Source organism: Quercus suber, unplaced genomic scaffold (assembly GCF_002906115.3).
Source record: "Quercus suber isolate HL8 unplaced genomic scaffold, Cork oak 2.0 scaffold_290, whole genome shotgun sequence".
NCBI classification, from domain to species: domain Eukaryota; kingdom Viridiplantae; phylum Streptophyta; class Magnoliopsida; order Fagales; family Fagaceae; genus Quercus; species Quercus suber.
The window spans coordinates 385771-413141 of NW_027069746.1; the positions used below are offsets into that span (position 1 = coordinate 385771).

Sequence of the window (27371 nt, forward strand, 5' to 3'; positions counted from 1 at the left end):
ACTCGCAACTTGAAGTCATGATTTCGATTATGGATGTTCGATTATGTGTGAAGAAAGTGTTAGGTATTCTACGACGCCTTTGTAGTCGATACCTAATTTTGATTATCCTCTAAAAATGCATGTAACAAATAATAAACAAGATACTTGCTTAGTCTTTGGGGCACATGTCTCAAGATCACATCATTCTGTGTTAAATGATGTGTTCTATCAGTTGATGGTGTTTGGATTAAGCAATTACATAAAAGAAGACCTCCTTCATGATTTCATTAGCCAATGGGGTTTTTTTTTTTTGAAGAAGGGGAAACCTTAAAACTAGATTCAAAACAACATTTTAAAGGAAGCATTTTGGGCTAACTCTCTTGTCACTCCAATGTATGATTTAGGGGAACACATGCTAGTATCTTGCCTTTAAAAGGAATATTTTGGAATAAAGATTTTTGGTGGAAAGCAGGGTTTTAAAGGAAGTAGGCTAACCTCCTGTTAGTTCCATGTGTGATCTAGGGGAACGTCTGCTAGTATCTGGCCTTTCAAAAGAAATTTTTGGTGGAAAACGGAGTTTTAAGGGAAGTATTTCCAGTTAACCTCATGTCACTTCCATGTGTGCTATAGGGGAATGCCTGCTAGTATTTCTCGCCTTTAAAAAAGAAATTTTGAAAATCAAAATTTCTGTGCAAAATAGAGTTTTAAAGGAAATATTTTGGGTTAACCTTATGCCACTTCCATGTGTGCTACAGGGGAATGCTTGCTAGTATCTCTTGCCTTTAAAAAAGAAATTTTGAAAATCAAAATTTTTGGTGCAAAATAGAGTTTTAAAGGAAGTATCTTGGGTTAACCTTATGTCACTTCCATGTGTAATCTAGGGGAAAACCTACAAGTATATTGCCTTTGGAAATGAATTTTTGAAAATCAGTACATTTGAAGAAAGAAAAAAAAAAAAAAAAGAAGATTTAAAACATAATTTTGGTAGCACAAATGCATAGTTTCATTATTGGCTAAAGAAATCATGAGGTTGGGAGGAGGGATGCATGCATGTATGGAGGGGGGTATAAGAAAATGTACCTGGCTAGCATCTACCAAGCAACATGACAGTATGTATGTATATGTATATGTATAGCATGACAATATGTATGTATATGTACATATGCATGATTATGTTATAGAGTGGGGACATTTGAGTAGTGGCAAGTGTGGTGGGCCTTTCTTATGATTTTGGGCTGGGCTACCTCCTGCTGTACTGAGCCCAAGTGTTCTGGATAAGAGAGTTGGGACCGGTCCAACTGTAACTCACTTTGGTTTAGCTTGTGTACAAACTATGCCTTGTTTGCCAAAACTTTGGTCACTTGCCTGTGGCAGGCGGAGTTGCTATGGAGGAGTCATGGCAAGTAGATGTGATAATAATAATAAAAGAAAGTACTTTGCCATTAGACAACATAAACAAATGATCCCCAATTAAAAATGAGGACCACAACGATAAGAAACACCTTGTAAAGAAAATGGCGGAAGAAAATAGGGAAGAAATGAGTTATCAAAGAAAGAAAAGATCAATCTGTCACGCCAAGTTATGTCATACGACCAAGACTAAGGAGGGAACCATTTTTCTCAATGTGAATAATCTTTCAGGAAGATCCTGCTGTAGAAATTAATCACTTTGAGGGAAACAGGCCTGAATGGCTTGTGCCCAAAAGAATCCTTTGCCTCTGGCAGAGAGTACGCCTTTAGAGGGAGAGAATGGATTAACCTATTGGTGCATGCCTACCATTCTACACTCTCCATTTCCTCTTATTGATTCTCTCTTTTCTCACTGTTTTTGTTATTTCTAATTCTTTCTTTTCTTCTTTCGGCGTTTACCCATCTAGCAGGTTGTGATTCTCTCTTTGTGGTTACTATTCTTGTTCCGATGATCCCCCCTGTGCACGGTAAGGGTCCTTTTATATACTGCTTGCTGTGACTGGCTTTTACCATTTTAGTCTTTAACTATCTTTGTCTGGTTTGGGTGTCCTTGCCAACTACCACTGGTTTGTCAGCTGTCTAGCCACCACACTTACCTGTGTTGGCTGCACCACTCCCTATTACTAGATGTAGTGGGCCTTTTTGTTATATTGGGTTGGGCTGCCTCCTGCGGTACTAGGCTNGAAAAGTCGCCAGCATTAGTGCGGGCCGAAGTGGGGCGATTCGTCTAGAGGGCTCGTAGATATCAAAACCCTCCTCCCCGTCCGAGGGAACATGCAGCAGGGTTTTGAGGGGCTATTGTGAGGCCCGTGGGCCTGATAGCCTCAGCCCATCGTGTAGTAGGCCCAAGGCCCACGCCGAGGAAGGATAACCATCCGAGGCTAAATTAGGGAAAGACTCTTTTTTAGATCCACGCCGAGGACCTCTTCGTCCTCAGCATACTAAGGATAATTTTGGGAAGGGACAAGCTCAGAGCAAGCTATCACCTTCACACTTAATGCATTCACCTAACCCCTCTGGCCGCATTAATGGGGATATAACCCCTTAGCAGGGCGACATTGATCAGAGTAAACCACTTGAGTGCTGATAAGGCCTCTGATAGGACAAACGATCAGAAGAAAGGCGAATGGATGATCAACAGATGGAAGAAGGAGATAGGACGATGAAGACTATATAAGAGGAGCGACTAAAGTAAGATAAGGGAGGGAGAAAAAAGAAGAAAAAGGGCTCCTCGGCCATGGGCCGAGGAGCATCCCCCAGTTGTAAATAGTTCTAAGTATTTTCTAATAAAAGAAGAGAGTTCATGCTTCGTGAACGCCGGCCAGCGTCTAAACCTTCAATCCACTCTCTAAAAATTTATTGTTTGGGCTTGTTGGGCTGAAAACTCATTCATACTCTGGGTCCAATCCAAATTGAGTCCCTACAATATATATAAATCATCTAACACAAATGTCTATCCGAAGATAGAATCTATAACTTCAATACAAAAATTTGGCAAAATAATTGAATAGAATACTACCTTCAACTTAGTGAGATTAAAATATTGTTTTATCTTTGACATATTATTATTCATTTATTTTTAAAAATTAAACATATAAACATTTTACTTAAATTCAATTAATAAAATTGTCCTCATAAAGTGGAGGAATGTTAGGGACACATTCATTCTCACACCCAATGTATCAAAGGGAGAATAGAATACAAAATAAATGTCAATTTAGAAACACTAAATTAAAAAAAAAAAAGAATTAATGAGGATATCACACTAAATATAGCAATTACATAAGAAATAAAATTAGAAAATTTTAAAATCCCTTTTTCAACATTTCATTTAACTGGATTTAATATATATATATATATATATATTCATTCACTCCTACTTTTGAAAATTTAATAAACGATGCTACCTCTCATTTAACGTTTCAGTTATGTAAATAAAAAAAAAAAAAAAAAAAAAAGAATTAATGAGGATATCACACTAAATATAGCAATTACATAAGAAATAAAATTAGAAAATTTTAAAATCCCTTTTTCAACATTTCATTTAACTGGATTTAATATATATATATATATATTCATTCACTCCTACTTTTGAAAATTTAATAAACGATGCTACCTCTCATTTAACGTTTCAGTTATGTAAATCATCAGTTAGTAAATATATGATAATAGTAAAAAACATTATAAATGAGGTCATTAAAAAAATGATAAAACTAATTAGCCACTATCATTTTGGAGTAGTAGTCTATTGTTTTACGTATATAAAAAAGTGAAATATATAGTGTTTATATATGTAAAAATTCACATTTAATAAATAAAAATATGTGTGTTTGCGCGTGTGCTTGTATATAAAGGTTTAAGAAAAAGTATATATATGGTTTTTATTAACTTAAAAGATAATGAAAAACTAACTGTTAATAAATAATAACTAAAACAATAATATTATCACGCGCAATGGGTGGATCTGCGAATAATTACTATTAAAGTGCGTTTTGTTAAAAGATTAACAAATTACATAAAAAATATGGCTAACAATATTCTTGCTTTATTCTTCAAAAACTTCTTCAAGTTGACTAACAATTACATAAAATTTTCCATTTACCCCCTCTTTTGCAGCACAGGTGGTTAGTCTTCTCATGAAAATTTCTTCAGTGTTTCTTATCTGTTCTCCCTTTTGCTGTATGGGGTCAAAAGTTATATGCCAAGATGGGCTTTAGTGTTATTTATAATAAAGTACCACTTATTTCAAAAGTTTAAGCTAGATACAGGATTTCATTTCAGAATCAGTTAGTCTAATATGATAATAAACTACCATTAAATCCAAAATTTTAAGCTGATAGAAATGGTGAATTTAATCAAGTTTCCAATAATTTCAAGCTTACATTGCGGTAGCATTTTAAGAAAGTATTTCAAGTGGAGCCATTGCTAGCAGGCCTATAGTAGCAGTTGCTGGAGCTTCTTCTATTTTTTTGGCATTCTGTCTGTATGTGGGGAATGTTGTGGTGGCATCAACTCCTCTATCCCAACGCCAGTATCTTCGACGTAGATATGGTAATACTTATGCTTTGGTGAACCATCTTATCGATTTTGTTTATTTTAAGAGAGACATTTAAATTTGAAATGATCATTTGGTAAGTGCCACTCATTTCTATATGAATAATGATAAAGAGTTAACTGTTATGAGTTGCAAAACTTATTTTTGGGACATGCCTTTTCTCTGCATATTTTTCCATGCTTTGATTTTCATTTATCGCATATATTTTATATCTCAAATTATGAGAATTGTGAATTTGGATGAATAGATACTTCTTGAGCAGTATCATAAGACCCATAAAGAAATTTTCAATGAAGAGAGTTTACAACTTCATTTTATAGCACATTGGATGTGTTGAAGCATAGTCTTGGGTATTGCCTCCACGCATGAAACATACACCCCATTTACTGTGAGAATTGAGCTTGGATGTGTGTAACAATGGTGAAGAGAACAATACAAGAAAGATGAGCAAGTGAGAGAAAAGAGAAAAATGAAGATTCTGAGAAGATGAGTAGAAATTGATTATATCAAGCTTAATTATAATACATAACACAGTGCTCTTATTTATAGAGCCTGAGAAATACATACAAAATTCAGAAACTATGGAAGCTTAATTGTAACTGTTTTGTAACAACCAAAACTAACAACCTCCACTAATCAAGGAAGGTAGTTATGATCAGGTATGTAACTGCCTTCAGTTTTGGGTTCTGGGAATCACAGAGCAGAGCTTGAACTTGTGAAGGAGATGATGTAGAGAAACGGTGACGTCTTGTGTTAATAGAAAACGCACCGTTTTCTATTAACGTGAGTTTCCTCCCTTTTAAGCGCACCGTTTCATTTAACATTCCTTTATCCATGCGACATCGTTTTGAGGCTACTTCAAGTTACCGTTGGAGAAGTAGCCGTTACAATCCATCTTCTTTGCTGTTCCCAGAATTCAAGTCTTCCTTTTGCTTTGTCTCCCTTGTTTGCTCAGTATCTCTAACATCCCCCCTCAAAACCATGGGGTCAACAGAAACCATGATTTTGGAACGGAGAAAAGCAAATTGGGAAGTAGAGAGACTCTTGGTGAAAATATCAGCTAACTGATCTCCAGTGGCAATATATTTCACTTGGAGGTCTCTGCGCAAAACCCTCTCTCGAACAAAATGGTAATCAACCTCCAAATGTTTGGTGCGAGCATGGAAGACTGGATTGGACGCAATTGCTAAGGCAGAGACGTTATCACACCAAAGATTGGGAGCATAGGGAAGAAAAATGCCCAAATCTTTGAACACCTGGCGAAGCCAACATACCTCAGCAGCTGTAGAGGCCAAGGCACGGTATTCAGATTCTGTAGATGATCTGGACACAGTGTCTTGCTTCTTTGCACTCCAGGTTATAGGGTTGTACCCAAGGTAGGCTATGAAGCCAGTAGTGGAGCGTCTATCAAAGGGGTCACCTGCCCAGTCTGAGTCAGAAAATGCAGAAAGGGAGATAGGACCAGGTCGAAGAAGGATCCCAAAGTTGAGAGTGCCATTGATGTATCTAAGAATACGTTTGGCAGCAGTAAGGTGGACATCTGTAGGAAATGACATGAACTGACAGACTTGATGGACAGCAAAACTCAAGTCAGGTCTGGTGAATGTCAAATAATGAAGTGATCCAACCAAGCTGCGATATTCATGAGGATTAGAGAGTAGGGAACCTTCATTGGGCACCAACCTGAGATGAGGAGCACAAGGAGTTCTAGCAGGTTTTGAAGACTGCATATGGAGTCTAAGAAGCAAGTCTTGAGCATATTTGGATTGGGTGAGCAGCAAGCCTTTGGAGGATCTAGTGATTTGGAGTCCAAGAAAATAGTGAAGAGGACCCAAGTCTTTAAGTTCAAAAGCTTGACTAAGTTGAGCCACCAAGGTGTCCAAGAACTGTGGATTATTGCCAGTGATGACAATATCATCCACATAGACCAATAGGTAAACCACAGTTTTACCAAGCTGAAGAATGAAGAGAGAAGAATCAGCAAGTGAAGCTTGAAATCCCATGTGCAGAAGCTGTGTGGAAAACCTCTCAAACCAAGCCCTAGGGGCCTGTTTAAGCCCATAAAGGGATTTCCAAAGTCTGCAGACATAGTTAGGACAGGAGGGGTCAATATAGCCAGGAGGTTGCACCATATACACCTCTTCCCTTAAATGACCATGAAGGAAGGCATTTCGAACATCCAATTGTCTTAGAGGCCAGTCAAATTGAACAGCAAGGGAAAGAATGATTCTCACTGTAGGAGGTTTAATGACAGGGCTGAAGGTTTCTTCAAAATCCACCCCATACTGTTGATGGAACCCTTTGGCAACCAATCTAGCCTTGTACCTGTTGATACTACCATCACTGTTGAGCTTGAGTTTGAAGACCCACTTGCAACCAACCACATTTTGAGAAGGAGAAGGAGGAACTAAAGACCAAGTTCCTTGTCTTTGTAATGCAGCAAACTCCTCATCCATGGCAGCACACCATTGAGGATATTGGACAGCCACCTTATATGTAGGTGGTTCAGTCAAGGTATAATCTGGCTTAGGAACTTTAGAAGGCTTGGAGAGCTCAGCAGGTTGGACTACTGGCTGAGGTACAGCAGTGCAAGTTTGGGCAACCAAAGCCTTTGGCTTAAAAATGCCAACTTTAGACCTGGTAACCATGGAGTGAGTGTTGGTAACAGAAGGAATCTGGAACATAGTAGTCACTGGAGGAGCAATGGGGCAATCAGGAAGAATGGGGGTAGGTATGGAGGGAGATGGAGTGACTAAAGGTGTAGGAACTGATGTATTAAGTGAATAGGGACCTAATGTATGAGACTGTGTATGAACATGAGGATTATCTGGTGCTGGGAGAAGAACATTGACTGGTGCAAGTGGATTGGGGCCTAATGTAGGAGACTGTGTATCAACATGTGAATTATCTGGTGTAGGAATAAGAACATTGACTGGTGTAGTAGGAAGACCAGACACTGGGGCAGATATAGGATCAGTAGGAATAGGGTTGATAGGATGAGATGAGGAAGAGAATTGGGCAGCAGTAGTATCTGACACAGGAAAGAAAGGGGAAGGTGTGGAAGAGTGTGCAGGCTGTGAGTCAGTAGGTGTAGAGGGTAAAGACAAAGATGGAAGGAAATCATGTTCATTGAATAAGACATGTCTAGAGACATAAATCCGGGAGGTAATAGGATTAAGGCAGATATAACCTTTGGTATAAGGAGGGTAACCTAGAAAGATGCAAGAGGTGGTGTGGGGTTGAAGTTTGTTGGAGTTGTATGGTTTAAGTAAAGGAAAACACACACAACCAAAGGTCTTGAGGTGGGAAATATCTGGTTTAGTTGCAAACAACAGTTCCCAAGGAGTTAGATTGTTAAGGATGGGTGTAGGAAGTCTGTTAATAATATGGACTGCTGTGGATATGGCATAGGACCAGTATGAGGAAGATAAATGGGAATGTGATAACATAGTTAATGCACATTCAACCAAGTGCCTGTGTTTCCTCTCAGCAACCCCATTTTGCTGAGGTGTATGAGGGCAAGTAAGATGTTGAATGATACCATTTGATGAACAAAACCTTTTAAAAGCATTTGAGGTAAATTCACCCCCTCTGTCAGTTCTCAAAATTTTGATTTTGGAGTCAAGTTGATTCTCTATTGTAGCTTTAAAGTATTTAAAAACTTCAAAGACATCAGACTTAAACTTTAAAAGAAACAGCCATGTGAATTTAGAGTATTCATCCACAAAAACAACATAATATTGGAAATCATTGACAGAGGTGGTGGGTGCTGGACCCCAAACATCAGAGTGAATCAGTTCAAGAGGTTTAGAAGCCTTAAAACTAGAGTGTTAAAAAGGTAATCTATGCATTTTACCATTTAGACAGTGTTTACAATGAGCAACAGAATCACTGTTTGGTAAAACACAAGATGCATCAATTGAAGAAATTACAGTTGAAAGAACTTTATTACTGGGGTGTCCTAGCCTATTATGCCACAGCAGCCACTTATTAACTTTGTTGACATGTAAGGCAGTAGAGAAACAAGATGATGGTGCAGACTGAGGTGATGGTGTGACAGAAGGAGATTGAAAAGCCTTTGGCTGGAGGAAGTTCCTAGAGTAAATTGGATAAACTCCATTTTTACTCAAGCCCCTGTAGAGGAGTCTCCCCGTAGGTATATCCTGAATTTTTAGTTCATTTGCATCAAAGTGACAAGAGCAATTATTGTGAAGACAAAATTTGTGAACAGATAGGAGATTCATGGCTATCCTAGGGACATGTAAAACATTTTTAAGAGTGAAATTGTGATATTTAGTAGAAAGGGTGGTATTACCTATGTTATTGATTGGTAGAGTTTGCCCATTGCCCACAGTGATTTGCTCAGATCCTTTGTATTGAGATTGAGTTGAAAGGTTGCTAAGGTTAGCAGTAAGATGATCTGAGGTGCCAGAGTCGGCCAGCCAAGGGTCTTGATTAGCAAAAGTAGCATTGGTAGCACTAGCCATGGCAGCTAGTTTAGCTGGGGGATTCTTGCCCTGATAGGCAAAATTCATTCTGTGATAGCAATCTAGGGCTGTGTGTCCAGATTTCCAGCAAATCTGACATGTAGGTCGATCAGTTTTGGGAGCATGAGAAGGTGTATGACTCTGATATGTTGAATGTTGATTGTTATGAGAGGAGAAACCTTGAGGTGGTTGAGAAAAGAATTGTTGGCCTCCATTGGAGTTGAATCTGCCTCCACCTCTTCCTCTGTTAGAGTTGTTTCTACCTCTCCCCCTTCCAGGTCCATGATTCTGAGATGAACTCTGGTAGTTTCCATTTGATTTGCTATTAGAAGCAAACATAGCCAACGAGTTAGGAACTGAATCCGAAATCTCCATGATTGCTTGTTCTTCACTTTGCAACATTATAGCTAGTTGCTCATAGGAAATAGGATCAGTCCTGGTGCGAATTGCAGAACAGAAGTGAGCAAAATCCCTAGGAAGTCCTCTGAGAACAATGCATATTAATTCCTCATTGTCAACAACTATTCCAACTGCAAGAAGTTTGTCACGAGCAACTTTAATTTTCTGCAGAAAGTTATTCACTGAATCATTCCCTTTCTTGAGGCTTTGAAGCTCAAGTTTGAGATTTAGTATATTAGCCCTTGATGTGGAGGTGAATCTCTGTTCAAGAGTATTCCAGACCTCTCTTGAATTGGTGATCCCAACAACCAGTGAGAACACTTGAGGTGTGAGTGTAGAATTGATCAGAGAAAGTAATGCTTTATCTCTGATATTCCAAGATTGAAACTCAGGATTCACAACTGAAGTTGGAATTCCTGCAGCATCAAGTAACAATGGAGATGGTTTCAGAATTGTACCATCAATGTGATCAATCAGCGAGTATGCTTCCAAGATTGTAATCAATTGGTGTTTCCAAGGGATGTAATTGGTATAATCCAACTTGATAGACATCAGATTGGACATATTGGAAAGTAATAGCAGAGGAGATGGAGGTGAGGTTATGTGAGAAGATTCTGTAGGTGTATTTGAAGCCATAGATCTAAGCTCTGATACCATGTGAGAATTGAGCTTGGATGTGTGTAACAATGGTGAAGAGAACAATACAAGAAAGATGAGCAAGTGAGAGAAAAGAGAAAAATGAAGATTCTGAGAAGATGAGTAGAAATTGATTATATCAAGCTTAATTATAATACATAACACAGTGCTCTTATTTATAGAGCCTGAGAAATACATACAAAATTCAGAAACTATGGAAGCTTAATTGTAACTGTTTTGTAACAACCAAAACTAACAACCTCCACTAATCAAGGAAGGTAGTTATGATCAAGTATGTAACTGCCTTCAGTTTTGGGTTCTGGGAATCACAGAGCAGAGCTTGAACTTGTGAAGGAGATGATGTAGAGAAACGGTGACGTCTTGTGTTAATAGAAAACGCACCGTTTTCTATTAACGTGAGTTTCCTCCCTTTTAAGCGCACCGTTTCATTTAACATTCCTTTATCCATGCGACATCGTTTTGAGGCTACTTCAAGTTACCGTTGGAGAAGTAGCCGTTACAATCCATCTTCTTTGCTGTTCCCAGAATTCAAGTCTTCCTTTTGCTTTGTCTCCCTTGTTTGCTCAGTATCTCTAACATTTACCATATGAATCCAACCCACAATTGTGTTTCTAATAAAGCCTGACAATAAGGCATGCTTCAAGAAGTTGACCTCAAATGCCTTCAAAAGCAGAGCCAAACAACAAAGATAGGTGACTCTCCCTCGGTGCGTATTGCTTTATTGCTTTCTTGTTTCTTGGCTACCACCTCTTGCCTAGGACTTATTGGCGGCGATATGGGTTAGAAATGGTGAAGCCACTCTTTGTGGCTACGATTAGAGCTAGTTTAGTAACATCATTTGACAGCCTTGCTAACTCATCTGTTATTGGGTCAAACAATTTGTAAGGTTCCAATAGGAAAACACATAAAAATTGCAAGAGGGTGTACCATATGCATCATTTGCAAGCATCTCTCACATTTTGCCAAAAGTTATAATCACATATAATGAGTTTTTTCTTGCAATGACATAACTTTTATACACAATTCCAAAAGAAAGCTTCAGTAAAGGTTTCTTTTACTGGTGCTCCTTTGTCAGGGCTCACAGGTATTACTATGGACAAATCTGTTGAGTTCTCATATGAAGAGCTTGCAAAAGCTACTGATGACTTCAGCCTAAATAATAAGATTGGGCAAGGTGGCTTTGGATCTGTTTACTATGCAGAATTACGAGGAGAGGTTTGTTGAATCTTACATTGTTGTCTTGCTGTCATACTTCAGAATCTGAGTCCTATATACATTCAAACCATGATGTAACATGAGCCTTTTGGGCTTGAAAGCACCATAGTAAGAGCAAATGGTCCACCGCCATCTCTGAAGTCACATAAAATCTCATGGTATTTTTGAAGTAGACATCCATACTGTCAGAACTTTAGGATCTAATCATATAAACCGTTGTATGTCGTAGCACTAGCAGTCCTCTCTGAGAATTCAAAAACCATGTAATTTTTTCACATTTACTCTTATACCATGATAAACTACCACTGATGAGGGAGACACAAGAAGATTATTATTTAGTATTATTTATGTTTGCAAGCCCATTGTATTTTTATGTTTTAGGTCCTATTAGTTTATTGGGCTTTTAGTATTTTAATTTAGAAGTAAGGTTATTTTTGTAATAAGGCAATTAGGGTTTCCTAGCCAATTAGAACTAGGGTTTAGCAATCCTTTATAAGCAACTTATTGTACTCTTTGAGGAGATAGTTGATATTTTGATGAATGAAAAAAATGGCCGTTTGGTCTTTCTTTGGTCTGGTGCTGACTCCAGGTCTACCCTAGGTGCTAACTCCTAGTGGTTTCTCCGCTTGGTGCTGACTCCAAGCAAGGCCTAGGTGCTGACTCCTAGGTCATATCCCTTTATTTTTCTATTGTTTAGTTTTTGTTTGGTTGTCCTGCGTCATATTCGGTATCAGAGCAAACACCGATCCGTCGAAGCATCACCGCAGGAAAGAGCCAGAAAATTTCACCCATTGAATGAAAAAAAAAAAAAATCCCAGATTTTGAAGCCAAACCCACAATCAAGCCTCCAAATCCCTTACAACCACAAAGAGAGAAGAGAGATACGAGCCCATCACTGCCGTCGCACCACACCACCACCGACAAACGTCCACAGTCAGATTTGCCCATTGTCACGCCGCCGTAATCTCATCATTCTGATATTGACCCACCAGCTGCCGAAACCAAACGCAAGCCAACAGCCACCAGCCAAGACCCACAAATCAACCCTTAGCCACCGCAGCCCATCCACCACCAGCTGCAGACCCATCAACCACCGCCGCCGACGCCAACACCGCCACAAGACCCAGCCGCCGAGACCCACAGATTAGCACTTAGCTGCCGCCGACCCACCAGCCACCCGCTTCCGACACTAGCAACACACACATCAGCCTTCGCCGCCGACAACATCATCACCACTCCTCCATGTATTGTGCTGCCGCTACCTTCCCTGTCGTCGCGCTGCCACTGTTGCCGATCCCTAGCACCGCAAGCCCATCGCCGTTCTCTTTTAGTTTTTGTAGTTTTTCTTTTTGTCCGTGGCTTGAGTTCCTTCTAGAGTCTGTACTTTGAGTTTCATTTAAGTCCGTGTGTTGTTACTTTTTTATCAAAAAAAAAAAAAAAAAAAAAGAAAAAGAAAAAGAGAAAAGAAAAGTCAATAGGAACGAAAAGAGATAACTTGTGGTTGCTGTGAGCCCATTGCACGTATGGGTCTTAAGTTGTTTTTATTTTTTTCACAGATTTATTTTGTCCAATTAGACCCACTTAATTGAGGAGTTAAGCTCGTAACTATCAAGTACAGTAAGTTAACCACTGACAAGGTGAGCTATGGTAATATCTGACGCACCTTATTTTGATGGTGATACTACTTATCCACGAGATTTTATCAACTGGATGAATGGGATGGAGCAATTCTTTGAGCAAGCAAATTGGACAGATAACAAAAAAGTTAGGTATGCAAAGATGAAGTTAAGAGGTCATGCACAAAGGTTTTGGGAAAAGCTTGAATATTTCCGCTATCTGGATTATGAACCTGCCATTAGTGAGTGGGAAGATATGAAAGAAAAACTTTGTGATGAGTATTTGTCACCATACTATCGAGCTAAGTATCTACCCCAATCTCAATCTCAGTGTGGTATTTTTCAAGTTGAAGCAAATACAATGAATTCTCATCATCATCATCCTATTTCGTGTCCTCAACACACTTTTGAACAATCTACCAAGGAAATATCTACCAGGGAAGTAACAGAATTAACTGTAAAGCTCATAAAAGATATTCAGGACAGGACTGCTCAACACAAGAAGACTCAATCCAATTCAATTGGGAAACCAAGGACACTAGATCACAATAAACTTCTTGCTGCCCCAATAGAAGGCAACATTGATGATGATATCTTGGTCGTTGAGAATCCTCCAGCAACGCCAAAGCCTAATGTTCACACAGACGTACGTGCCTCGACAAGTGTTGCTTTAATATGCGTGCATGGAAATGAATCTATTGAAGAGCAGCAAGGTGAAGAGATGGTGCCTAAAGAGAGTATTATGTTAGGGGGTGCACATGATGTGAAAGTTGAAGTTGTTGAATGTGATTCTGATCAACCCTCCACAGTCCTTGAAGATCTACATCTTGGTGAAGTCGAAGAGGTTAAAACTGCAGTGCTTCCTATGGTTCATAAGGTTCAAGACGAGATTATATTGATTCCACACATTGACTTTGTTATTCCAAATGAGTTTGATGTGGTGGAATTCAAGGTTTTTCTTTTCCCTGTGCTCCCTAAGGTGATTCTAGATTTGAAGCAAGTGTTACTTGTCAGTATCCTAATCCTTCAACACTTTAGAACTCGAGGTCGAGTTTTCTCCAACCAGAGGAGAATGATGAGGGAGACACAAGAAGATTATTATTTAGTACTATTTATGTTTGCAAGCCCATTGTATTTTTATGTTTTAGGTCCTATTAGTTTATTGGGCTTTTAGTTATTGGGCTTTTAGTATTTTAATTTAGAAGTAAGGTTATTTTTGTAATAAGGCAATTAGGGTTTCCTAGCCAATTGAAACTAGGGTTTAGCAATCCTTTATAAGCAACTTATTGTACTTCTTGAGAAGATAGCTAATATTTTGATGAATGAAAACAATGGCCGTTTGGTCTTTCTTTGGTCTGGTGCGGACTCCAGGTCTACCCTAGGTGCTGACTCCTAGTGGTTTCCCCGCTTGGTGCTGACTCCAAGCAAGGCTTAGGTGCTGACTCCTAAGTCATATCCCTTTATTTTTCTATTGTTTAGTTTTCGTTCTGGTTGTCCTGCGTCAACATCTAAGTAGCTCCTATATCCTTCGTTACTTATTGAAAAATAATAAAAAGGTAGCTCCTATATCTTTCCTTAATATAGTGTTCCCTTAATATAACTCGTTGACGCATTTAACAAAGTAAAGTCTTTGCTTTTCCTTCCCCTTATCTTAGGCTTAGCAAGTTTTAAATATCCTTCCCCCTCTCCTTCAAACTACCTTTTCCATGCAATTCATCAAATCTTATCTAAACTCTCAAACTTCCATTCTGACTTCCTTTTTGCACTTTGTATTCTTCCAAAAACAACAATTTACGCAATAGGAATCTAAAAATATAAAAAATGGATGGTTTCCAGTGCCATGCATTAAGCAATTAAAAAATTGATAAATAGCAATATAACGTTCATATTTTGCTTACAAACCTCTGCAATAAACACACTTTTGAACAATCTACCAAGGAAACCAAGAAGACTCAATCTGATTCAATTAGGAAACCAAGGACACTAGATCACAATGAACTTCTTGCTGCCCCAATAGAAGGCAACATTGATGATGATATCTTGGTCGTTGAGAATCCTCCAACAACACCAAAGCCTAATGTTGACACAGACGTACATGCTTCGACAAGTGTTGCTTTAACATGCGTGCAAGGAAATGAATCTATTAAAGAGCAGCAAGGTGAAGAGATGGTGCCTAAAAAGCGTATTATGTTAGGGGGTGCACATGATGTGAAAGTTGAAGTTGTTGAATGTGCTTCTGATCAATCCTCCACAGTCCTTGAAGATCTACATCTTGGTGAAGTCGAAGAGGTTAAAACTACAGTGCTTCCTATGGTTCATAAGGTTCAAGACGAGGTTATACAAATTCCACACATTGATTTTGTTATTCCAAATGAGTTTGATGTGGTGGAATTCACGGTTTTTCTTTTCCCTGTGCTCCCTAAGGTGATTCAAGATTTGAAGCAAGTGTTACTTGTCAGCATCCTAATCCTTCAACACTTTAGAACTCGAGGTCGAGTTTTCTCCAACCAGAGGAGAATGATGCGGGAGACACAAGAAGATTATTATTTAGTATTATTTATGTTTGCAAGCCCATTATATTTTTATGTTTTAGGTCTATTAGTTTATTGGGCTTTTAGTTATTGGGCTTTTAGTATTTTAATTTAAAAGTAAGGTTATTTTTGTAATAAGGCAATTAGGGTTTCCTAGCCAATTAGAACTAGGGTTTAGCAATCCTATATAAACAACCTATTGTACTCCTTGAGGAGATAGTTGATATTTTGATGAATGAAAAAAATGGCCGTTTGGTCTTTCTTTGGTCTGGTACTGACTCCAGGTCTACCCTAGGTACTGACTCCTAGTGGTTTTCCCGCTTGGTGCTGACTCCAAGCAAGGCCTAGGTGCTGACTCCTAAGTCATATCCCTTTATTTTTCTATTGTTTAGTTTTCGTTCTGGTTGTCCTGCGTCAACCACTTATTCCGAAACTTAAGCTATTAGGAAATAATAAATTTAAGCATTTAAAATTTATTCTAACAGACTCTTTCGTCCTACTATCATGCAGAAAGCTGCAATTAAGAAGATGGATATGAAAGCATCTAAAGAATTTCTTTCTGAACTGAAGGTTTTAACCAATGTTCATCACTTGAACCTGGTAATATGCTTTCCCTGTAATTTTATTCACTGCTTCAATTTCTTTTGGTAGATTTCAAATTCAAAATAAATCAGATTGATGGCTGAGGCATCATGCCAACTTGGTTAAAGACTAGGAGCAGATTGTACATTAGAAAACAGTCAGAATCTTCTAGCTGATGGATTCTGCACCTTTCAAATCATGTTGTAACTAGTTACTGATGATTAATATTCTAAGTAAATGTATATGCAAGCATAAGTATTTGGCTTACTTTATTATTTGAACTTCATTGGTTATTAGAGGCTTGTACACTTTTCTTAGCTCTTTGCCATAATGCTCTTTGACTTGACACTTTGCTCGGGAGAAATGCTGACTTCAGATTTTGGTATATACATAACTATTAGGAACATTTTGTGAAACCAGTATTTGCTTTCTGTGAGTGCTTAGCTAATATCAAGTTGCCTATTTTGCCCAACTAACAGTTGCATCGTTCAATTATCTTAAGGTGACTCTTTGGTTCTGTGTTAAACTTCATGCAGGTTCGCTTAATAGGATATTGCGTCGAAGGCTCCTTATTCCTAGTTTATGAGTATATAGAGAATGGCAACTTAAGTCAACATCTGCACAGCTCACGTGAGAATGATAATGCATCTGCTTACTGAACATCTCATTTCTATCAATGTATGTTCATGACTGCATTATTGTATCTTTGGTTTTCAGGAAGGGATCCATTGCCGTGGTCTACTAGAGTGGACATTGCATTGGATTCTGCAAGAGGACTTGAATACATCCATGAGTATACCGTTCCAGTCTACATCCACCGTGATATTAAATCAGCAAATATACTAATAGACAAGAACTTCCGGGGAAAGGTTTGCTTGTTTTGACGTAGTAGCACTGACATCACCATCATTATTCTAAACTTTTTTGGTAACAGGTTGCAGATTTTGGGCTAACAAAGTGGACTGAATATGGAACTGCTTCACTGAACTCAGGTCTTGTGGGTACATTTGGATACATGTCTCCAGAGTAAGAATTTCCTTTTCTTTTCTTTTTTTTCAATTTTTCATTTCATTTATTTGTTTACTCTTGAAGCAGAAATTGTTCATTTGCACATTATAAAGGGGCGAAATTTTATTTACTTTCGTTCTTGAACCTTTATTGCTAATGTTCAAGACATGGTAGGTAGCTTTTTCTCATCAGTGTTTAGTTGCAACTTGCAAGGATTGCTTTGTCCTTCATTATATGGACCACACAAAGAATAAGGAGCAGTATCTATACACACAATTCTTTACATTTTGGATGAGCCTAAATTGTGAACATGACATTTGGTGCCTACCAGGACACCACTGACAGGAAAACTAATTGTGAACTCAAGGATCTTTCCAAGTTTTATTATACAAAAACAGTTAAACTGAATGCAACATTTTGTGTGCAGATATACTCAATATGGTAAGATTTCCCCAAAGATAGATGTATATGCTTTTGGAGTTGTTCTCTTTGAACTAATATCGGGCGTGGAGGCTATTGTCAAGACATATAGATATGTTCATGAATCAGTGGGACTTGTTGCTTTGGTTGTTTTCTCTGCCCTTCCTCTGCTTACTATTTATGAATGTAGTTCAAGAATTGCTTATATGAGAATTTACCCAAATTTTATCTATTGATATGATGCAGTTTAAAAATGTGCTTAGCCAGCCTGATCCAGGAGAATATCTTCATAAACTTGTGGACCCTAGACTTGGTGATGATTACCCATTTGACTCTGTCTGTAAGGTGATTTCTCGCTCACAATAAACATGCAAATTATAGACTATTAATCTTATTTCTACGGGGAGTCTTATAACTCATAGGCATAGCCTACTCTCCTTTATTATGAGAACCAGGATTTGAATCCCCCTCCCTATTGTTGTAACTATTGAATTGTTACCCAAAAAAAAAAAAAAAAATCTTATTTCTAAAAAGCTTTTATGGCTGATTCGGCTGCAGCTGGTTGAGCTTGCCAATGCTTGTACTCAAGAAGATCCTCAACTAAGGCCAAGCATGAGGTCTATAGTGGTTGCACTAATGTCGCTTTCATCTTCAACTGAGGATTTAAATTTTGGTTCTTTCTATGAAAAATCCTGCTCTAGTCCTTCTAATGTCTGGAAGAGGAAGCTCATGAAGCCTCATGTTAACTGGCGATGCATGGCTTGAAAAGTGACCTCACGAAGAAAAAGTCGTCTTAACAATTATTTCGGATATGTTCGTCATCTGTAAATTCTGTTGCGAAGTACCCTAGGAGATTTGAAAGGTGGAAGAAATGTAGATACTGCGTGGTAGTTTACGTCAATTTGTTTTCGGTCTCTTAAGACTTTCTGTGCCACCATTCATTGCGAGTGATTTACCTGGTGTTTGTATGACTTTGCATGGCATATTAATCCACGTTTAGGCATAGAAATGTTCCAGCTTCTACTTGAATTGTTCCATTCTTTCGAGTAGCTGAATCTATGCATCTGGGTCGTGGTTGCATTGAGAATTTAGCATTAGTTTGGAGGAAACCCACAGGCAGACACATATGAAGGAAATGTTCGATCAGCCACATAAAATTTATTGGCATCATATGTAATAAAACATAGGACTTCGATTTATATGTGTCAGCTTCTATGAATAAATGTACCATGCTATGACAAAGGATTAGTTTCAGAAATCTTACATACAACAAGATCAAAGAGAACATTAAAAAACTTCGATTTCGTTGCTGCAGTTACTGGCAGCTCCAAGTTAGAGTCAAGGTGGTCACAGGACCACCCTGGCCTGAAAAAAAAAATCATTATTATATATAAAATTTAAAAATTTTATGATCTTTTTTACCTTAAAAAAATGTGCGACCACCTTAAATTTTTTTAGGTCCAATATAATTAAACTTTGGACAAAATATAGCAACAAACTTGATTGTAGATTAAAGCTATAAGCCTATAACTCCACTCAATATTATTTTATTATATATGAATTTTAACAATTCTACAATTAGATTACATTTTTTTTCTTATATCCTCCATGCTTGCAAAACTTCAAGAAGATTAAAGATAAATAGTTTATGTCATCAATCAAATGTTTAATTTTCGAGTTTTTATAATCTAAAATTATACGCAAAAAATAAGTTTATAAATCAAATAGTAAATAACATCCGATTGACATGTACATGAAACTTGACATGTGTTTTAAAGACATAAAAAAACATACAATTCAATTGTTAGATTTTCAAACTATGTAGTCATATTAATTTGTTTAGTGAAAGTTGTAGTCTAAGGCTACAATTAAGTTTGTAATCAAACTTTGGTCCTTTTAACAATATATTGGGCCTTTACAAACAAAAAAATAAAAAATAAAAAAATAAATCCAAGAAAAATTTTAGTTAACTAAAATTTTGAAAAAGATATAACTTGTAGCATTAATAATGAGATATAACTATCTTTTTTATTAAATACTAGTAAATTTCCCGCGCGATGCACGGATAATGTTGTAATATCTTTTGTAAGATGGTTTTGGAATATGTTGTATATGTATTATAACATAATTGTTATAGAACTTTATTAGTAATAAGTTTATCATAAAAAGTAACCATTATAAATTGCACACACATATCTATTATAATTATTCAATTGAATGAATGAGATATATATATATATATATATATAAACAACCTTGGAGAAATATTATAGAATAAAAGTTGATATATATAGAATGTGTCTTTTTTTTTTCTCCTTAATTCTAAAACAAAATACACATCCCTAACACCCACATTCAATCACGTCAATTACAAAACTCACGAATCCACAACGTTCAACCTTAACATCAAAATTGTAATTGATGTTGTCACTCAATAAAAAATTCAAGCTTCCCTTCCTTGACTGTAGCCAACTCATATCGGTTAGGATTAGATGAAACAACAATGTTAGAGCTAAGTAGGTGTCGTCAAAAGATTGAAAATAAATGACATCATTTTTTGCTTATGTGTATGTATGTATGTATATGTATGTGTATGTATATATATATATATATAAAGGGGTAGAAGTGCAAGAAGCGAAAATGGTGAATTAAAATGCAAAGAGTTTTGTGTATATATGTGAGGAATGAAAAATCTTGAAACATTGAATCAAATGAAACAAAAAGTCAATATTTTATTTGTTCTTATCTCTGATGTGGCACTTGAGAATATTTCAATTCTCTTTATATAGAATGTGCCACTTGACAGAACCTTATGTACTCCTACGTGAGGTCTCTACTTATATATATATATATATATATTGTATAATTTAAGTTTCCTAATGACCACCCTGAAAAAAAAATAAAAATAAAAAAAAATAAAAAAATAAAAAAATTCCTAGAGCCGCCACTAGCCGCAGTTGATATATATTGTTGGTTTCATTTCTTGTATCCAAACTCCGGAGGGTTATTATCTATGTACTGATGTAAGTAACACATTGGCGTTTATGTTGTATTTCATTTTCTTTCTGGCTTTCACACATAGATGTAGCTATAGCCTTCAAACAAGTAAATTAAACTACTTCTTGGTGAGGAATTTTAGAATAACCGAAATGGCTGTCTACAGCCAAAATATATAAATTTATCACATTTTACAAGTAAATATGGCATATTTTTTTGTTATGAATAATATGATTGCCGTCCATTGATCAAACGTTGTGCTCTCACGTCTGCCATCTTCACCAAAATATAGTACTTTCAAACAAGATACTATATTTTGTAGTCTTTTTGCAATAAAATTGAGTTCATTATGTTATATTGGAAGAAATTTGGAGGGTGACTGTGTAAGATTTCCTAATGCATATTATTTTCTCAACAGAAATTTGGGGGTTGTCTGTGTAAAATACCTCTAGTTAATATTGTGAAAAGTTTGGAGGTATAAAAATAAAATTGAAATATTTTTTATAAATAAAAATCTCTATGCAATCATAAGTATATTTTTGTTTTGCTTTATAATATTGCTAATTATGAAGTTTCAGTCCCTATCATTATCTTTTGTGTATGAATTCTAGTGTTGCAACTCATTATTAGTGTCTTAATCTCTGGGTCTACAAGGTAGTCTAAATAAAATATTTTCCATTTTCAGTTTTGCAGTAATGGGATAGTGCTATATATTTTCATAATTAAGTGCTTGATACCTCTAAAAGCTCGGATTTGTGCTAAAACCCAAGAGCTTGTTCAGACTCCCAATTAAATATTACGGCTAGATTGCTTGTACTCTAACTTAAGTTAAGCGCGGAACAAGAGTAAATAAGTGCAATGAACCGATAAAGCTACCCAAAGCCATATTCATCCATCATCAACAATAAAATGAAAACTTAAAGAGTAGGGAAGAGAAATGCAAATACAAGATAATACCAAGACATGTTATTGAAGAGGAAACCAAAGAACTTGGAGAAAAACCTCTCCGCGATCCTCCAAGTCAAAATTGATCCACTAGAGAATAAAGTTGGACTACACGAATAACAAAAGACCCTCCAAGCTTAGTATACCCCATGTACTTGAGCCCTCCAAGCTCCTGCTACCAATGGACTTCTCGGAGTCTTGTCTTCTCTAGCTTCCCGAATCCCGCAATTCAGCCCGATTGCATCTGCCAATGAATGGCTCCTTTCAATGCTTCCTAACAACCCCAAAGTCTCAATTGACACTTAGAATGGGTGTAGTAAGTGTTTAGGCTAACAACCTCTCAAGGATCTAGAGATGGAGAGGTAGGAGTTGAGGAAAACCACAAGGAAATGTGTAGATGATTGTGGGTATAACAATCTCTAACTCTCAAGTGTATTTGCTAGGGTTTTCTCTCTAAAAAGAACTCTTTACAATTCGTGGATAATGAGGATATTTATAGTGTGGGTAAAGAATTTGGTAAAGCAAAACAACATTTTGCCAAACAGAAACTTTCACGGGTACTTCCCGAGATGGCTCTTCTCGCGAACTTGACAACTTGACACGATTCTTCAGCTTCCAGTCATGTATTTCACATGTGGCCTTTTCGCAAGTTGCTTCTTGTGAGCTACTCGCAAGCTAGTCGCGAATTCCATTGATTCATCTTCGAAGCTTGATTTTTCACCAATCTCTCACACTCATCCCTTAGAAATAAACTTACATACATACATACAGGAGAAATAAACTTACATACATACATACAGGGAGAATGATTGAAGAAATTACAATCGAATTTGGTACAGAATTAAAGCCAATACAAAAGAGTTGGAAATCACAACTTTACAACCTCCAAGTCTTAGTAAGGAGAATTCTGTGTTTAGCCTTCATATCCAATGAAATCGTTTGAAAGCTTTACCTAATTATAATTGTGTGATTACCATCTGTTGGCCTCAATAAGCCAAGAAAAACTACATCGGATAATTTTAGAATCATTAGACAATAGACTGTTAGTTTTTGAATGTTAAGTTAAGTCTAGATACTTTTTATAAAATGTCTGTGAAATACTTAAATTCTCCTGGAATAATTATAAAGTCTAGATATTATAAGAGATTCTATAATATTAGACTATTAGCCATGTGGCAAAATTATGTCCAAAAGTGAAAGCTTTTGCATTTATTGTTGTCATGTTGTTTAAGAATATGTTGTCATGTTTCAATCACTCTTAGTCATTGTGGTGGGCCTTTTTGTGTCTTGGGCTGGATCGCTCCTACCCTATGATTCTGGGTAGGAGAGTCAGGACTAGCTTAACTAAAACACACCTTAGGCTAACTTATGCGCAAGTTAAAGACCTGGAAGGAATCTTGAGTGTGTCGTGTGCCCATAGCAGGAAATACTGTTACAAAACGTTATAACAGGAAAAACACAATACAATAGGATAGCTAAAATACTTTTACTAAAATATTCCTACTGACAACAATAATAGTTGAACAATTCCACAAAAGAGAAGTATGATAATGTAATTATAGCAGGAAAAGATTAATAGTAAAAAGAAGTCATGCTAGCTTTTAATCAACCATGGCAAAAGAAAATAAAATCAGTCTGTTGAAGGAATGGGCTTGACCCTTTGGTAGATTCAAGTCTAAGAAAGGAACCAACCACCAATGTGGGTAAACTCAAAGGAGGATCCTGCTGTAGAGATTACTCACTTTGGAAAATGGACCTAAGTGGCTTGATCTCAGACTCTTGACTTACTAAATAGTGAGCTATTGAAAGGGAGAGAAGTGAGTGGCCTATTGGTGCATGCTTTTACACCTATGACTCATATTTTTTTTCCTTACCCTTGGTTTCCTTGTTTTCTTTGTTTCCTTACTTGTTTTTCTTGTTTTCTTTCTTTTCCGTTAGTGTTCCCTATCCCTCTCTGTTGTTCCGTGTTATTGTTTACTGTGAACATCTATGGCTTTTATACTGCTTGCTGCGACAAAGTTTATCATTTTTACCCCTCAACTACTTTTGGTTTGTTATGGGTGTCCTTCCAGAACTGCCTACTAGTTTGCCGGCTGCCCAGCCACCACCACTACCCTGTGTTGGCCGTGCCATGCCTCATTCCCAAACGAAAGTTGTTTTGTTTTGTTTTTTACTTCCTTTGGCACTCTTATCTAGATAAGGGTTGGGTTTCTCTCTTACTAACTTCTATAGCATGCACCTAGCGATTCTAGATCATGTTTGCCTCTTTTGGATGGAATGTCATCCCAGTAAGAAATTTCCCCTAAAAGAGCTTGAGCGGGAACCCCAAAATAAGCTCTCCTTTCTTCCTACCGCTAGACCACACCCTCTCTTACCTCTGACCCATGACCCACCTCTCCTATATTGGCTGGGTACAAGTAGGTGGTGCTTGAGCCTTGTGTGCGTGCTCCACTCCCATATAAGTCCATTGTTGTTCTGGCGTTCATGCGTTTGCCATTGCCTTCAGGTTTGTCTGACATTGCCGCACACTCGGGGGCTTGTTTAACTCTTGTGGCGTGGATGAGCTTTTGGGTCTTCATTCTTTGTATCTCATTCCTTCTTCGAGCTGGACATTGCTTGGGTGTGCACTTTCTCTTCTTTAATTAGGCCCATGTCTTCTTTCATCCCTTGTCTATAGGCTGGCTGGTGCTCATGTTGTGCCACTGCATTTTTTTTTGTCATGATATCATTTAACCTTGTTTGTTGTACTACCTCTAGGCTTGTGGGCTGAAGTGTCTGCCATCCCAGTTTCATGTGTTACTCCTCCCTTTAGTTTTTTATTGCCCAACATTCTTGCTGGACTAGTTTACACAATATCTTAAGCTTCCCTGGCCCATTTTAATCCTTGGGCATCCTCAGCTCGTTTCATTCTTTAGGCGTCTTCAGGCCCATTTCGTTCTTTCCTACTTTTTACATTCCTATGGGCTTTTGCTAAATCTTTTGGACTTCCTTGGCCCAATTGCCACATTCTTTTCCTTTGGATTTATGGCCTTTGAACCAATCCCATTTATCAATTCCTTTCTTTGGGCTCCTCCGACCCCTTTTAGATTTCTTTCTATTTCTCATGATTCCCATAGGCTTTCTACTTCATTCTTTGGGACTTCCTTGGCCCGTTTGCTTTCTTTAGAGCTACTTTGTTATTTTGTGGGCTCGTGGTCTTGCCATTCGGGCTCAGTGATCTTTACTTTGCAATTTTCTTTCTTCACCTTTTTCATATTATTGGACTTCTTCTGCCATTGGGCCCTTTTGCCAAAAATGGGCATCAACAAACATAAATGTTATGCAAATTTATGATATTGTTCTCTATCTTTCGAAAATTAATGTTAATATTTACACATTATTTTATATGTGTTTTTTTTTCCTACTAATTATAGCATGGGCAAGATATCAAGGAAAAATAATGGAGATCCAAGCAAAGAAGTACAATGGACTAGCATTATGAATAGTTCTTTAGTGGATGCTTTTTTATATCAAGTGAACATTGTTGGAAGAGTTAATGGAACTTTTACCTCTAAGGCATAATATGACATAGTGAAAGAGTTGGTTGAGAAATTTCACATAGAGATTAACAATGATAATGTGAAAAATCTACAAAAGACACTAGAAAAAAAAAAATTCATGAATTCCATGACATATTTAAAGATGGATTGAGTGGTTTTGGATGGAACGATTCTTTACATATATGGATAGCAACCAGAAGTTTAGGAGCCACTCATAGTGGTAAATTACCATTTTTTGTGACTTGAATTTTTTATTACATAATTATATATTTGTTGTATTACCATATTTCTTGGTTGTAATAATCTAAACCTACTGCCAAGAAGTGGATGACAACACCTAAACCCAACTACCCTAAGATGGCACAACTTTAGGCTTAAGATAAAGTAAAAGGAGATCATGTTGAAATTGTAAAGGAGAGACATGCTAGGTATGCTACATTGAACACTATTAACAAGATTGATATAATGATATCCCAAAATCAAGAATCTTTGGAGAACATTAAAGTCGAAAAGGTGATCAAATGAGGTCTCCAAAAATTAATGGTGTACATTCTCAAGTGTTGTCACAAAATGTAATGTCTTCTAAAAGCAAGAAAAGAAGAGGGGTAGAAGATGATGAACTTGGGAATATAATTTCTCAGTCATTTGATAATGTATCTATGGCAATTGATAGGGTGACTGAGGTTATGGCAAAATGTTTTTCAAAGTCATGGAGCAGAAATTCACATAGTTTCGGCATGCGGACTTGGATCTAATTTCAAAAACTGAGGCCTACATATTTTTTTAATGAAAAATCCAATGTATAAGGAGATGTTCTTTGGTTGCCTAGACCACTAGCACAAAGGTGTCCTATTGACACTGATGTCTAGGTCGAAGTGTGAGATTTCTTGGCCAACTTTAGATTTGCTTTATTATATTATCTTGTTTTGTTTTGGCAACACTCATTAGAGGAGTTTTTTTGTACCATGCGTGGACCTTTAAAAAATATTTTTTGCCTTTCAGAAAATATATATTTTGCTAAATAAATATGTGAAACATGAAATTCTTTACAACACACTTAGAAATCTACATAGTTTGATTTTTAACTACTGTATATTGAATTTTGAAAGCAGATAACAAGCAACAACATTGTTCACATGAAGTTTACACTAGAATCATTTTTTTATGTTCTATAAAATGAGGGGTATATAGTAATGTTATTATAAAATAACTAGGTTGTAACCCGTGCTTATGCATGGAAACTTTTAATAGTAGTGATAATAAACAAGGTTTTGAAACCCGGACCGGACCGTACGGTCCGACCGGAAAAACGTCAAATAGCTCATTTTTACGGTTCTTTTAGCCTCAAGAACCCCTCTATAGGAAAAAAGCAAGAACCCGTGCAAACCACGGTCGGACCTTATGGTTCTGAGAACTGTAATCAGACCGCTTCTCATAGTTCCCTACTTCCCTTTGAATCTAAACCAAAAAAAAAAAAAAAAAAACACAAACACAAGCACAAACAAACAAACAGAAAAACAAACTTTAAATTTTGCTCCCTTTAGAGTAGGAGTTGATGGTGGAGAGGGCCGATTGTTGGAGTGAACGGTCTTTGTAGAGGAGATCGAAGAAACAAGGGATTCTGATGGAGGAGGAAGGACGGCTGCCGTCGAACTTGCGTCTGAGTCTCGTGATTGGTTGAATTGACGGAACTGACATTTTTTCCCCCTAAAAAATGGTGGTCCAAAAGAACCAAATCAAAAGTCACGATCAGATGCTCAAATGCCTAACAGCTAGCCACCTTGAAACTTTAAACCTTGAGATTTGGAATTATCATTTATAACCCCTTTAAAATTGTACCGTTCCTAATCTGTTCAATGGTTAATAAATAGTTAAAATATTTTAATGGTATAAATCATGGCTTTTAAAGATATTGTTATGTTGACTAATGTACAAATTTATTAAAATATTATAAATGATAAGAAAATATCTATTTAAAATCCATAATAAACAGTGAAAAATACATTTTATTTTTAGTAGTCTCCAAATACTTGAATTTCTTTAAATGTTTAGTCAAGATTATTAATTTTTATGCATTAATTTTTATTTATTTCATATTAATTCATTTTTAAATTAATTATTACGTTAGCACTGTCTGACCTCTGTTCAACCTTGATCTAACTTCAAAAACCTTGAACCTCTCCCTTTTACGATTCTTTGAACAGTCCGGATTTCAAAACTTTAATAATAAAGAAGTGATTTTGACTTTTGTGTTTAATATTATGAATGAGTTACTTGATAGCAAAATTAAGAAAATTAAAATGGTCTAACATAAAATTAAATTACAATTAAAAGCTAATATGGATTTTGTAAGGGCAGTTTTTTGGTCTTTAAGCCCAAAGGATAAAAGGATCTAGGCCCAAAGAACCCAATACAATGAATTTGTAGAGAGTGGGTTAGAAAACTAGGCTTTAATGAATTGAGTAACAATT

General features: G+C 36.8%; 1 protein-coding gene across 1 annotated transcript; it reads left to right on the forward strand.

The window, feature by feature from the left end:
- The first annotated feature begins 29 nt into the window (after positions 1 to 29).
- LOC112004003 (chitin elicitor receptor kinase 1) lies at positions 30 to 18430 on the forward strand. The gene is given in 11 exon segments (XM_065782111.1): positions 30 to 63; positions 4351 to 4500; positions 11123 to 11262; positions 15920 to 16009; positions 16528 to 16621; positions 16709 to 16860; positions 16926 to 17017; positions 17427 to 17565; positions 17666 to 17764; positions 17978 to 18106; positions 18108 to 18430. Coding segments are annotated over 11 exon segments (1164 nt in total). The 3' UTR covers positions 18153 to 18430.
- Positions 18431 to 27371: the final 8941 nt, after the last annotated feature.